Source organism: Drosophila montana, unplaced genomic scaffold (genome assembly GCF_035044405.1).
Source record: "Drosophila montana isolate Dmon_TW-CO22-7 unplaced genomic scaffold, ASM3504440v1 contig_1505_1, whole genome shotgun sequence".
Taxonomy (NCBI): domain Eukaryota; kingdom Metazoa; phylum Arthropoda; class Insecta; order Diptera; family Drosophilidae; genus Drosophila; species Drosophila montana.
The window spans coordinates 5266706-5281680 of record NW_026996452.1 but is presented as its reverse complement, the minus strand read 5'-3'; the positions used below and the strand labels follow the sequence as shown (position 1 = coordinate 5281680).

Below are 14975 nucleotides of genomic sequence, written 5' to 3'. Positions count from 1 at the left end.
TGTGGATTTGGAACACGGTAAATTTTTATTAAAAAAGCAACTTAGCTATTAATATTACAATTAATCTTTATATTTTACTAATTGTTGTTTTTTTGTCCCGCCTATCTTTTAAAAGAATGTTAGGCCGGCTAACTTATCAGACAATCGGTTATCGGTTCAACACTTAACAGAAAACTCCACCAAATAATCAAATTTAACAGAATCACAGTTAGCAGAACCGCAGAACAGCTGTGTAAAATGTACATTTCTGGTAACTTACAACACTACTCTAAGCAGAATCTGTTCATCCCGCTAAAATTTTGTTTATTGTGCGGTGCTCGGAGTTTAAACGTTTTAAAACGTTTGAATATGGAAGTGGAAAACAATAACAACACAATTGTACCTGTAAACAAAAATGAACACTTTGCTTATAAGCGCTCAGCAACTGTCGATGATGAAGACAACGCTGAAAAAATCAAAAGGCTGAAACGAAATGAACTCGAGCCCTGCAGCGACGCTCAAGGAGTGGACGCACATGTTACTGAGGGCACAAACAAAAAACTGGCGGCACACCGACCACCCGCACATAGTCCCAAGAAGCGAATTCAGCTGGACAATAAAAACGCAGCTGGACTGGACAAGAAGCCTAAATACAATAAACATGAAACGTTCATGTTTGGAAACTATAGACACTACTACGGGAAACGTATACTGGACAAGGACTTCCATGACATACGGTTGGATGTGCTGGCCACGCAGTCGGAGTTGTTTCGCGACAAGCAGTTGCTCGACATTGGCTGCAATTCGGGTCATTTGTCCTTAGAGATAGCCAAGAAATTCGAAGTCAAGAGTCTTGTTGGGCTGGACATAGATCGCTTTCTGACCCACGAGGCTCAAATGGCCGTAAACCTACTAAAACGTGCCAGCAATGTTTCGGCAGCAAATGCTGCCGGCAGGTTTCCATACAATGTGAAATTTGTGCATGGTAATTATGTGCTGGCCGACGATGTCCTGCTCGAGATAGAACGTCCACAATACGACATAATCCTTTGCCTTTCCGTTACCAAATGGATACACCTGAACTTTTGTGATGAGGGCCTAAAGCAGGCTTTCCGACGAATGTACCTGCAGCTGCATCCCGGAGGTAAGCTGATACTGGAGCCCCAGTCATTTGATACCTATAAGCGACGCAAAAAACTTACGGTGAGTGGACCACAACAGAACCTGGTGTGTTCTTTCTAAAATTGTTCTCTCTGTTTGCAGGATAACATACGAGAGAACTACAATGCCATTCGATTCAAGCCAGAACAGTTTACAGCCTATCTACTCAGTCCGGAGGTTGGCTTTGCCGACATGGAACTAATGGGCGTGCCAGAACACTGCCAAGCAGGTTTCAAACGTCCCATACAGATCTTCAACAAAGTCTAACCTCTATCAACAGTTTTTGGTTCATTTGTCATAAAAAAAAAGTTAGTAAGAAAAAGTAATTACTGCGTGCGCTGCTTTTTATTGGGCGACACAGACGGAGACTGCAGTTGCTCCAATATGGCGGGCAGGCTCTCCAGCAGTTGTTCTGATGTCAGCGTAAAATCGCTGTCCGCCCAGAGCAGGCGCAACTCCGATAAAACAAGGCCCATTTGCTTACCCACCAAGCCGTAACCCTTGAGCGTGTTGCCGTTAATCGGAAGGTTGGGCGTCTGCCAGGCCTTGAGTTGATTGTATAGCTCTAACTTGTTGGCATATTTTAGCAGCTGCTCAACGTAATCGCGTTTGGCATACGACTGCAAGCACAGTTTCTGATAGTCACGCAGGGTATGATAATCGGAGTCTACCTGAAAATGAAATACTGTTAACATGAAATCCATTTACTAAGTTTATATTATAGTTACCCGCTGCCGCTGCTGCGTAATAAACAGCGCCAAGTCACGCTCGTAAGCGGACAGCTTTAAGCGCTCGTGAAGCTTCATAGCCTGATCGACGGTGTGCAACAGAGACGTCAAATACAGAATGGGATAATGTGGCTGCTCAAACCGTTTCAAGTCGTCGCAGAGTCGCTTAAATTCTGTGACATTTGGCTGCGGTGGCAGCCCACATTGCTCCAGCAGGCCACAATTAAACATTTCCAGCATCAGCTCGAGACCAAAGTTGCCTGCGACAATCTTCTGCAGCTCTGCCCAAATGCGCTCCCCACTAATCCGTGCAAGGCCCGCTGCATTCGCCTTTATAGCTGCCAGGGTGGCCTTGTCATGGGATTGTGCATCCGCGGATATGCGTCCATAGAAGCGAAAGTAGCGCAGAATGCGTAAATAATCCTCCTTAATGCGCACATCGGCATCACCCACAAACACCACGCGACGCTGCTGCACATCATCGTAACCGTAGAAGTAATCATAGACTGTCCCGTCAAATCCTAGATACATGGAGTTGATAGTCAAGTCACGGCGATTTGCATCCAATTGCCAGTCGGTGGTGAACACCACATCCGCATGGCGTCCGTCTGTGCGCACATCTATGCGCAATGTGGTCACTTCGAAGTTCTCCTTGTTGTGGATGCGCGGCGTGATTGTGCCATGCTTCTCGCCTTTGGCATTGATCATGCGCACCTCCTCCTTGGTAAACATATCCTTCATCTGGCCCGGTGTCGCGGTTGTGGCAAAATCAATGTCCTTCGGCTTAATGTTCATCAGTATATCCCGCACAGCGCCGCCTGCAATGCGCAGCTCATAGTTGTATTTCTTGAAAATGTCCACCAGAGCCTCCAGTTCCGGCGTAAATATGCTATGGAACTCCTCACTGTCGACCTTCTTGAATGCGGGATTCTCACGCATCTTGGGCGGCTTTCCAAGCTGTGCTATTATATCCGCCGAAAGTTCGGTTGTCGTTTTGGCGATTTTTGGCGGTGAGGCCATGCGAATCGCAGATGTTCTTAAATGGCTGGTATGCTGAATGCAACTGGCAGCAATAAATGCAGTAGCACGTGGCACGATCAAAATATTCATAAGGTAACGTGTACCAAGCATTCGAAAGCTTTAAAGCCAGCAAAATCAGTTTGTTTTCCGAAAAACAAAAAATTAAAACCAAAACTAAACAACAGAATTATGTTAAAGCAGCTGAACAAATCTAATTTTTGATTAACAGAATTATGTTATTACCCAACAGCGTCAGCTGGTTGTGTGACTATCGATAATAATATTAAAAATCTGTTATCGAAGTAAATCAATTTTTAAATAATGTGGTGTTGAATTTAAATCCATAGTTCTTCTGATATCATTATTTAGCAAATTTTAACGTCCCCTGTTGTTGCCGCCTCATCTTTCAAATTGTATATATTTAAAAATAACGTTTTTGAACGGAAACCAGTCTCCATTCATAACAATTAAATCATATAAATAGTATTTATACACAATTTATTATTATTTATAATCATATATATTGCCTATGTTACCAATTTTCTCAAGTTGCAATTCCTTTTGCCTTTTTAGCAGCTGCGTTTCCACTCAAAGGTTTTACATATTACGTAAATTTCAATTTTTATCAACTTTTTAGGCTTACAGTAAAACATTATTTATGTACATAATTTTAGAGCGCGGAAGTACCAATTCAATAAGATTGCTTTGAAGCTAAAGTTAGGCAATATAGTGAAATATGCATTGATCACAATCAATGGTGTATTTAGAAACGACATGAAAATTAGCTAGTTTCTACATATATATAACATCTACCATTGTCCAATTAAAGAATTGTATATTTATTGCAGTTTATATTTCTTAATATTATAGTTTTTCATGGTTTTGCCTAATAAACAGTATCAAACCGCACTGCAAAATACAGGCTAAGTGAAAACATGCACGATTTTCATGTCTTTTCATATACATAGTATTCATTTCAATTAGTTTTATATGTGTTACTTAAGGCCTAATCTTTAAATTTATCTTTCATTAATTTTTACAGTTTTAACACTAAAACATCAGGCATGTAAATTAAACTACAAAATGTGCAGTATGACAAAAGCAATTTGTAATGTTGAAAAATCAAAAAATATGTGTTCACAAAGTCAATGAAGCTATAACCAACATCTACTCTAAAGACTATGCTCTGTACGATCTGACAGTTTTGCCCATTTTGTATATCCTACACATGTAAATGTAAAAAAAACATGCCTCAAATTTCAAAATTACATTAAAGCCGCACTCAGCCCAATGCGTTTTAGTTTTTTGAGCTAATCATTAGTTACATAAACATTAGTACCGCTGCTGCAAGCATAAACAGTAGATCCAACGATTTACAAAGACTGACCTTAATTATTTCTATAATGCCTAATTAACTAATATATAATTCTGTTTATATTGTATACTATATATATATATGTTTTCTCTTTTCGTATAATTCTCAAACCTAACAGCCAGTTTATGCAAAAATATTTGTTATTATGCTCTTTTTGTATTTATTATTCGTTTATCTTATATTCTTCAATAACTTCATTAATTCATATTATGCACGCGTATGTTGCATACAATCTTAATTTTTTGTTTATTTTGTTTGTTTCTATTGTGTTTTTTATTTTTCTTGTTGCATTTCAGTAAAATCGGAGATCGCAATATCTTGGGTTCAACATAATTTAATGGACGAGTCTCAATGCTATTTGCTGGCTTTGTATAATTAATTAGTTTTCTTGAACAGCATTATCGGGATCATCAACATCATAATCAATATCTTCCAGCTCATAATTATATTCATCATCCTCATCGTCATCACCGTCTTCGTCATCGTTGCCCTCTTGTCCCTCCTCATCACTTGAGGCATACAGCTGAAGCTCCCGTAATTGCCGTTGAACAAAATGTTAATGTTCCATAAGGGCCGCTGAAATAACAAAGTCAACAGCACATAAATATTTAACACTTGAGATGGAAAAGTGAAAGTTGCTTCTTACGTGATGGTGTTCGGCCGGTCTTATTCTCATTGGGTGTGAAATTTAGAAAGTCCCATATCAAAATAGTATCATCGTGCGAGCTGCTCACAATTTGAAACTCATCGAACTGAAGGCGAAAAACGCGACCAGTGTGCTCCTAGAAGAACATGAAATTCGTAATCCATGACATATGAAAGTCGAAAGTGGACTCACCACGAGCGTATTGAGGCACAGTGTATTGGAGGCGGCACGTGGATCCAGCGCTGCAACCAAATCCCATACCTTAATTTTACCATCATAGGCGCCACTGACAATGCGCTTCGTATCGAAGCGGATGCAGCGCACCAGCTCTTCATGACCCTCCAGCACGCGTAGGCAGGCGCCACACTCAATATCCCACAACCTGCCAAGAGTTGATTTTGGAATAAATATTTTATTTAAATGCAAATACGCTCAGCTTAATTTCACCTGATAGAGTTGTCGGAGCTTCCGCTAACAACAAGACGATCCCTGTACTGCAGGCAAGCGATGCCACGTTTGTGGCCATTCAGGGTACGCACAAATTCACAGCTCGACGTAGACCACACTTTAATAGTGCGATCACCGCTGGCGGACACGATATACTTCTCATCAAAATCGACCACATTGACTGCTGCACGATGGCCGACTAGGACGCGACGCAACGTGATCTCGCTGGGCGAGGTCATGTCCCAGACCGCAATGGAGCGATCCTTGGAGCAGGTCACCATCATGCCATTGTTGAAACGCAAATGTAGCACTGCCTCACAATGATGTATAAGCGTGTTGACCATTTCGCCAGTGTTGACATCCCACACACGCACCGTGGAATCGCTGGAGCCACTGATAATCACCTTATCGTCATACTGCAGGCACAGAACAGAGCCAGTGTGTCCCATCAGTGTCTAAAAGGGGGCAGTTGATAGTTATTTAAAAGCACATTTTGGTTAAGCCTGCACTTGGTCTCACTTTGACGCACTGCAGATCCGTGCGATCCCATATCTTAATGGTGTTATCCCTTAAGCCAGACACAATCTTGCCGTCATCGTACTGTAGACAATATACGCCCTTCGAATTCTCTGAGCGACAATTGATGCGACGCAACATATGGCGTCCGGTTCGCCAGTTGTTCTCTATACTGTCAATATCCTAAAGATGAACAATGTTTATAATTTAATATATTTAGTTTTTACTTCAGGTACGCACATTCATGATCTTGGGAAACAGCTCGCGATGGAATGAGTGCGGTCGCTGTATTTGTCCCGGTCTTGGTTTAAACAGATGCTGCATCCAATTGCGACGCTCGGCCAGGCCGCGCCACAGGGAATCGGTGCGCACTTTGCGCTCAATGAGCTTTTTCCACAGCATGCCCTCGGATATGACTCGCAGCCATTCCTTGCACACCAACTCGGCGGACTTAAGCGATTCGGCATCCAGATACGACAAAATGTTCTCGGCAATATGATCCAGACCTTTTTCTGTTGAGCAGACGAAAGAGATGAATTAATTTGTGAATTGGTATGTTTTTAAATGGAGGATTTATTAACCATCTAAAGAATCTAGTACAACTAGTGGAACGCAGAAGAAAAGTATTCAACCCACAAGTGTGGAAAGCTCAAGTGCTTTTCATTCAAATTAAGTTATTTTTTAAAAACTTTTAACTTCTTTTCCAAACTTGACCTACATATAATCAAATAAATCAGTCGCGATTTTTGGAAAAATCGGCACCACTGTCGAAAAATAAATGGAAAACTGTTGGTTAAAAGTGGCAAAAACGCATGTGTTCTTATAAAAAAAAATGAATTCACATGGCGCTTAAGTAATTCTTGAAATGTATTAACTTGAGATGATTAATGTGCGCCAATGAACCCATTATGAGATACGTATAGGTAAACCTTGATGAGTCATCACAACTTTCAGTTTGCTTAGCTTCACTGCGTTTTGCGCTTCCTGACATGCTCTGCACACATAAGTGACTAAACAACATATTATACATATAAAATGAATATATAAAGGTAAATAAGTAGATACTTATAAATAGTAGCACCCAGTTTAAGGTCTAGTTATGACTCATTGCAGCTGCGGATTGTAATCTTTCGCTAATGAAGCAACAATATCCAAGTAGCTCGTACATTGCGCGACTCTACAGTAGTTGCTCCAGACCCACGCGCCACCTACAGACGCAACTTGGACGCACCTAACGGCATTTAGGAGCGGGAGATGAAGAGGCTTGACAGCGACCTATCGACAGACGGAACGCAAGGGGGAGAAGATAACTTAGCAAAGGGAAAGGCGTTAGGGGCCGGAGCGGAGTGTAGTGGAGAGGTAGGGACCGCCCTGCTGGTCTGCAGTGAAGTGCTGCATTTTGCCAAACACAATTAAAAATGTGCATAACTCGCAAAGTGACTTGGCAACGACAACGATGACAACGACAACAACAAAGTTGCAACGTTGATGTAGTTCAAGTTGTCTTCGTTGTTGTTGTGTTTCGAAGTCGCCGTCTAACGGTCCATGTCGCTTGCCTATCCTCAGTCTGTCTGTCTGTCACTCCTCAGTGTATGTGTGCGTGTGTGTGTGCGTGTGTGTGTGCGTGTGTGTGTGTGTGTGTGTGTGTGTGTGTGTGTGTGTGTGTGTGTGTGTGTGTGTGTGTGTGTGTGTGTGTGTGTGTGTGTGTGTCCGACTGCCTGGTTAGCTGCCTTTGAAGTGGATTACAATGTAAATGGAGGAAACAACGGTGCTTATGTCTCGCTCTCGTTCCCATTTTAATACACGCGCTCATCCTGACTAAATACAAGCAAAAGTCTAACGAGAATTCTTGTTCCTCTTTCGACTTATTATTCCCTTAGCCAGAGGGACTTATAGCTTTGTCATAAAATGTGTAACGCCTAGATGGAAACTTCTGTCTGTGTCTCAAACAAGATCCGATCGGAACACAATGTCATATACAAAAAATGTGGTAAATTTTTTTGGATTCTTGTATAGAAAAATAAAAAATTATTTTTTATAATATATTTATTATTATTTTAATTCTATTCTTTAAACTTGATTTATTTTATTTATGCATTGTTTTGTTTTATATTATTCAATTTAAATTGTATTATTTTTACTTATGAACTATAATATAGTTCACATAAAAACAATAGCTTTTGTACGAACATCAAAATTGGGTGTCCAATAAGAATATTACATTGTACCTTGCCATACATAATATAACAGCGAGGGTATCTTAAATTTGGCACACCGAACCGTTTCTTCTTGTTGTTAGGCAACAAAACAACTGCGGATGAGCCTGTGACTCGCTAGGCTTACAATGGGTATGTAATTACCCAAGGATATCCTGAGGCCATTCAACATTTCTCAGTAAATTCTAACTTTTTGAAAGAAAGAAATAAACATTTCATACTTTTAAATGCTCGTGCTCACACCATTTTCAGTTTGTAAGTTATTTAGTTAGTTTTTAGTTGAACTCCAATATGAATGTTTCCTTAGAGCTAAACTTTAAATATATATAATATATGTGTCCTAACATTTTATTATTAGATATTAGAATATAAGATGTTAGCAATAAAATGGATTTAATTTATAAATACTTTCTTCATGGAATCAAGTACTATATGTATGAGGTTTTGTTTTGCGCAGGTTTTGCTTTTTGTTTTCTTTTTGTTCCGGCAACGCGCGTTTAATGGAAGCAATGACCTTTGAGTCAACAACATAAGCAGCAGCAGCGGCCACGACTCCACCAACAGCGGACAGCGCCACCACCACCTGCAGTCCGCCCTCCGCTTCTCCCGCCACGGAACAGTTGCACGGTAACAGACAAGTGGGCAAGGATTGGCAGTGGAATTCCATTTGTTTGGTAACCTTCATGTTTGCCGTTCAAGTTTGTTCCTTAACTTTTTGTATTTGTTTCTCACTTTTCTTTTACTTTGCCTGTGCTTTTAATCGTTTATCTTTTAGTTCTAATCTTCTTCTTTATGTTTAACATTTTGTTTTAGTTGAGATCGATTGGTGCGGAATTAAGAAGGCTTAAAAGTGTGTGGAGGATTATGGGGGGAGCCAACGGAACGAAACAAGAAAATTATATGAAAAGTCCCTTGAAACACATAAATTTAATGAAAATATTCTCTGTTCACATTCTTGTCCAATGCATAATGTTTAGATTTCAATATGGAATACCTAATTTACAGTCTTCTAAGGGAATTCACGGATGGACTCATACAAAAACTTTACAATACATACATAGCTTTTGGTCCGAGCCTCGGTTTGTCAAATCGTTCCCAACATTAAATGTATTTGTTTTGTTGATTTTAAAGTTGGTTTAGTTCTGAGCAATACGCCCTTTAAGGCCAGGCCATATATAGCTACTAGCGGCTATTGGCCGGCCTTGCCCGTGGATCGTTTTGTGCTAAAAGTTTTAGATATTACCCATATTGATCTCCACTTCTATTTAAAAATATGTTTCAAGGGCAGCGAATAAAGATCCAAATGTTGGAATCAACGGTTTCCCCCATGTTAGACTTGCGCTAAGAATCTTGAAGCTAAAGAATAAACTTTCATTTATTTAACCTTTCACCCACATTTGCCGCCCACGAGTGTATCAAATAAATTCTCACAAAGATCTTTGAAAATGATTTTGAAGCCGATCGGATGGTAACCAAAAAAGTTTCATACAAACGTTTTTCGCGTTTTGGCACAGTTCCTAGCTCTTCCGGTTTGGGATGTGCGTTGTTCACCAATCAGTCAGTCAGTCAAAAAGATAGCCAGTCAATCAAAAAGTTAGTCAGTTATTTTTTTTTATAAATAAAGAAATTAATATCAAATGCGTTCCCTATATTTGTATAAAATTTTGAAGACTACTTAAAAAAAAAGTTCTGAAGATTTAGTTCCCACTGTTGTGGTGTCTGTTTCTTATTCATTTAAAATATGGTAAAGGTTTCCAGTTTTTCATATTTGGATGATCATGCACCCATTTGGAGATTATAATATATATTAGCTTCTTGATATGTTTCATTTAAGCTCAACCTGTGTTGTAGAACATCAAAAGAACTCCATTCTTTTTTTAAAGTCTTCCAATAGGAATATAAGAATTCATCATAGGCGCGAGTCTTTATATATTTTTGTAATCAGAGCTAAAAGCGAACCCTGCCCACATGTTGTCAATGTGTATTGCCTGCTGTCTATTCATGCTATTTTTGCTTGGTTTACTTACTTGGCAGCAATGTTATGAAGTCGCGCTGCAGCATCGGTTTGAGAAACGCATTGATCTGTCCGTGCTGATAGTGGCACATGCGCGATAGCAGCTGCTCCACAAAGTCCACCTGTCCGGCCTCGCTCCACTGTGTAAAGTACTGAAAGCAGACATCCCGCTCCGTCTGATATGTGGGCGATGCGTCTTTCTTGCGCACCGGATCGTACAGCATTGTGGTTGTGAACTATTTAGTTGGAAAGAAAGAGAATAAGAAAAGTAAAGAGAAAAGTTGATTATAACATTTTCTTTGCAGCTTAAGCAATATACGTGTCGCATATAACTGAGGTCGGGTCTGTTTCTCGCGATGTCAGAGGGCAGCTCGTTAAAGAGCTGCAAAGTAGGTAGCTCTCGGTTTTGGTTGTGGTATGACTAATGGCGTGGCAGGTTATGTGCCAAGTTGAAGTTGTGCAACTCTCAGACGGGTTGGCGACCAGCAAATAAACTTGAGGCTTACAATTAGCTAATTAGTTGAGCTCAAAGCTTGGCTTTTGTCAATGCTACTTATGTATTTGGACTTGTATAGTTTTTGGTTTTACAAAGCACAAAAATGGCAAAGCGCACAGACAAGCTTGAGAATGGGCACTTAAACAGAGCCAAATCATTCATAGCTTCAGGCGAGAACTTGAAAAACCTACCTGTCTAGAAAGAATTTGAAGAAATTTGATTATAGTTTGTGTTTCCATGTATATATTCCATATAAATGACAAGTAAGGAAAAAGAAAAGATCGTCTTGAACTGAGCTATATGTACTCGAAAGAGTGCCAATTATAACGTTCGAAAATGAACACAGGTTTTAGTTTCAGCCTTGGTTCGTCAAATTTTTCAAGTTTAAAATTTAACTATTTTTAATATTATTTTTGGTTAACTACTTTTCATTTATATGTACTGAAAATAACAAAAACATAAAATATTTCCAGAATATTTTTAACTTAACCATTTTTTGAAGGAGTATAAGGAACATAATCCATTTTCATGGGGTTTCTGGATATTATATTTCCGAAAGTACAGTTTTTATTATTATCAAAAATGAATTCATTATGAAAAGGCACTCGAATCAAACTTAAAATAAGAGTTAAAGATGGTTAAAATGTATTTTTATTTTTATTGCATTTATTTAAAAAAAAAAACCAGCCCATAAATGCTATCAGAAAGATGGAAGAGAAACATTTGCGGTAAAGTTGTGTGATTTTTAATAATTAAGTTAGCTGCAATGTTGGCAATTGTATGTGTGTGTATGTACGTGTATGTGCGTATATGTGTGTGTGTATGTGAGTATGATAAGTGTTTAAATACTGTATATGTAGTTGTATTAACACCTTGACTACATCAAAGCCTTGTATATAGAGGTGTGTGTGTATGCGTTTGTACACGTTTTTAGCGGCTTAAATGAATAGCATATCATATTTGTTGTTGTTGTTTGTTAGAGTTGTTTATTTGCGCTTGTATTAAAAGTAAAGTTTAAATCGTTTTTGAGGCTAACATTTTGGTGTAGGTAATGACTGTTGAGACTTATGGCCTCCGGCTACGCTTATTAGCCACTTGGCAGTGCAAACAATGATTTCCACTTACAGCTAGAAAAAAAGGTTTTCCTTGCTTTTCGCACAACTATGTATGTCAGGGAGCTTGCTTGAAATTTTTCCAAGATATTATATTCCCGAGAAAGACTAAACACCCTAAATAAAACTACAGTGAAAGCTATCTTCGAGTGAACAGCCACTGTGTTAGGTATTTTTATATGATTGCTCAAAAGACATGTCAAATTTATAAGAACTATTGACAAAAGCATAGATACATAATAAAAATTACTTCTAGAAACACTAAAATGCTTGCGATCGGCTTATACCTAAAGTTTCCATTTATTATTTAGTTTACTAATTAAAATAATGGAAATATATACAAATATCAACAGGTACAATCACATACGAGAATGTAGTAAATAAAATGTTCATTTAACATATTAACAGATCTTTTAATATATGTTATCCTGAATTTCTGTTATTAACAAGAAGACTGATGTTAAAGCAACAGAGCTTTCACTGTTATAAATTTCTCTTGTTATTTATTCCAATAAAAATGTAGAATTTTGTGCATTGCTCGCATTTAAATGTTTTTGGATAATCTTTGCAATGATTATAAAATCCAGAGAGAAACGTTACCGAACTGGTTTGTAGCCTTGTATATATATATATATATATACATATATACACTATATATATATAGTAATGTTTTGCGACCTGTGTTTCGGATCTATTTCGCGAGAGACTGCGCTGTGAAATCTTAATGAGAAACGTTAAAATTGGCCGCCATCTCACCTTGATGTCAGCTTTTGGGCTAACAATAACAAATATGACTCAAATGTAACTTAATTGCTGACCGCGTGCATTTTGGCCAAAAATCAACTTTTGACCCAGAAACAGAAAAACCAACAGCAAGTAAGCAAATGAATGGAGAAGCATTTATTGACTGCTTGCCAGCGTATGGGGGGAGGGGAAAACTGACCTTTATTCCGCCTTCGCCCCATATTGACATACAATAAACTCAATACAAACAACTTGTATTAAACGGATTGAAATAAATATGAATATTTATACAAAGTAAATAATAACAAATATGCCTACATATATTAATATATGAGTTGTGTGCATAAACAAAACTTGAAAGAAATGAAGGCCAATTAACTGCTAATTACAAAATATACAAATATAAACAAGTAAAAGTACTGTCGTGATTTATTGACGCGCAGATACCCTGTTCTTCCACATACAGTTTTTACAACTAAATTCTTAAATAACTTGATCGCATTGAATTGTGTGAAGATACCAAAAATCAAGCTTATATAGCTGAAAATACGCTTTCCCTTTATTTTAGGATGTATTTAGAAGGTTAATTATACTTGGATGTATGCTATACGAAAAACTTACTTGTCAAATACTCTTATAATATAAAATATATATTTTAAAAATCTGAGGCACATATTCATATTTATCGATTTTACGGTACGAGACATTAAAATCAAATTGTCTTGCTTATGTTATAAAAAAACGAAAATGTCAAGTTGGAGACTTCTAGCTCTTGTAGTCAGATCGTACCCGATTGCTCTTGCTGATCATGATACTATATGTGTGTATATACAATAGCAAATCAGTTAATACCACCTGTTTCTGCTTTATTAATCATTATTATCAATTATTTAATGGTTAAAGGGTATACAAAATAATGAGCGAATGCGAACTGATTAAAAAAAGAAAAGCTAACAAAATTTTAATAGAGTGCACGAGTGCAAAATTTATATATACATGTATATAAATACAAATACATTTGTATACGTATGTGTATACGAAAATAAAACACAAATACAAACGAACATAATTCGTACATATTATGTTTGTACATGCTTGCATATGTGACACCTTGAGCATGATGTATGTATTGATATTGAACATTGCATACATATATGTATATACATATACCAATACACATATGAAGAACACAAAATCTACGCATGAAATAATTTAATGAATGATGTACTTACTGCTTGGGCATTGGAGTTAGTCTCGTCCATTATTTTGTCAGTCTCCATTTTTATCATTGTGTTGTTGTTTCTTTTACTGCTGTGTTTGTTGAATTTCTGTAGCTGTTTTGGCTGCTGTTGTTTGGTGCACGCACACACACACAAGCACACAGATTTATCGTTTCGCAATAACTTAATTCAAACAATATGTGAATTAACTTAGCACTTGTATGCTGGCATTAAGTGATATTTGGGCATTATTTAAAGTTGCAAGAAAATTTCAAATTTGGTTGTTTGTCCCTACAGCAACTCTCTTCTCAGGGTGGTGACTTTAGCGCTTTCTCGTTTTTACCCACTTACAATTTTCATTGCTTTCTCGTTCGCGCTTTATATATATTCACCACGCCGCGCGTTACTGCCTCCAACAAATTCGTGTTATTCTCTTTGACAAGTCATTCTTTATACTTTTCATTTGACTTTTGCGCTATTTGCTGGCCTTCTTTGTGGTTTTACACAGCAATAGGATTGTAATCACACTGTGCAATTGCCCGCAAATGCACGTGTATTTGTGTGACACTTGTACACTTAATTTTAAATATATTTATAAATTTTTCTCCACTATTAATAAGCGACGGCACGTAAATGTTAGAGTTGTACCAATTGTTCGGAATATGTTCGATTGAACGACTTCCCGAACTGAATGAACGAACAGAATCACTTATTGTCGCTCATTCGGTTCGTTCTTTCGAACAAAAGTATCGATATAAGAACATGATATCGGTCGTCTTCTGTTAGAAATATTTACGTGCGTCAAATTAGCGGCGGTGACTTAGCGTCGATTTTTGGTACTTGGTATCGGAAAAGGAATCGGACGCTTTTAAATGCATTTATTAATGTTTTTAAGCACAAGACCCATTAAATTTAAATGCAGAATTGCAAAATATTAAATTATTTACTGGGATAATTATTCAAATTTATATTCAGGGATGTAAGATCGACAACCAATCGAATGTAAATTTAAATGTATCAATGTAACCATATTATAGGATGAGATAATAAGCAACTTAGTGCAATATGCCTGATGTATCGATATCGCTTACGATATCGATACTTCGAGCAAAACAAGAAGAAGAATAAAAAGAAGAATTCAATTCTAAAATCGGAGCCGTACGGAACGGACGAGAATCGTAAAAATAAAGCCAACGGCCGTTTGTATTTTACAGGGATAATAGTCTCGAAAACCGCATATATACGATTAAAGTCTATTATTATATACGATTAAAGTCTATAATTTTACCTAGCCAACTGTG

At 37.8% G+C, this 14975-nt stretch overlaps 3 protein-coding genes across 4 annotated transcripts; 1 reads left to right on the top strand and 2 right to left on the bottom strand.

Moving 5' to 3' along the window:
• Positions 1 to 252: 252 nt before the first annotated feature.
• LOC135435494 (probable RNA methyltransferase CG1239) lies at positions 253 to 1466 on the top strand. Its single transcript, XM_064692580.1, has 2 exons — positions 253 to 1182; positions 1243 to 1466. The coding sequence occupies exons 1-2, from the start codon at positions 349 to 351 to the stop codon at positions 1405 to 1407; spliced, it is 999 nt and encodes a 332-aa protein (XP_064548650.1). The 5' UTR covers positions 253 to 348; the 3' UTR covers positions 1408 to 1466.
• On the bottom strand, positions 1409 to 3084 carry LOC135435490 (CCA tRNA nucleotidyltransferase 1, mitochondrial). Its single transcript, XM_064692567.1, has 2 exons — positions 1869 to 3084; positions 1409 to 1811 (listed from the first exon to the last, which is right to left on the bottom strand). Exons 1-2 carry the CDS (start codon positions 2997 to 2999, stop codon positions 1467 to 1469), a joined length of 1476 nt encoding a protein of 491 aa, XP_064548637.1. The 5' UTR covers positions 3000 to 3084; the 3' UTR covers positions 1409 to 1466.
• A 285-nt stretch (positions 3085 to 3369) lies between these two features.
• On the bottom strand, positions 3370 to 14334 carry slmb (beta-transducin repeat containing E3 ubiquitin protein ligase slmb). Of its 2 annotated transcripts, none has more exons than XM_064691232.1 (8): positions 13687 to 14334; positions 10116 to 10338; positions 6113 to 6384; positions 5876 to 6055; positions 5357 to 5811; positions 5102 to 5291; positions 4910 to 5045; positions 3370 to 4839 (listed from the first exon to the last, which is right to left on the bottom strand). In XM_064691232.1, exons 1-8 carry the CDS (start codon positions 13741 to 13743, stop codon positions 4820 to 4822), a joined length of 1533 nt encoding a protein of 510 aa, XP_064547302.1. In that variant the 5' UTR covers positions 13744 to 14334; the 3' UTR covers positions 3370 to 4819. The 2 variants fall into 2 exon arrangements, with proteins under 2 accessions (XP_064547302.1, XP_064547308.1); XM_064691238.1 differs by lacking the exon at positions 13687 to 14334 and adding an exon at positions 10790 to 10852.
• Positions 14335 to 14975: the final 641 nt, after the last annotated feature.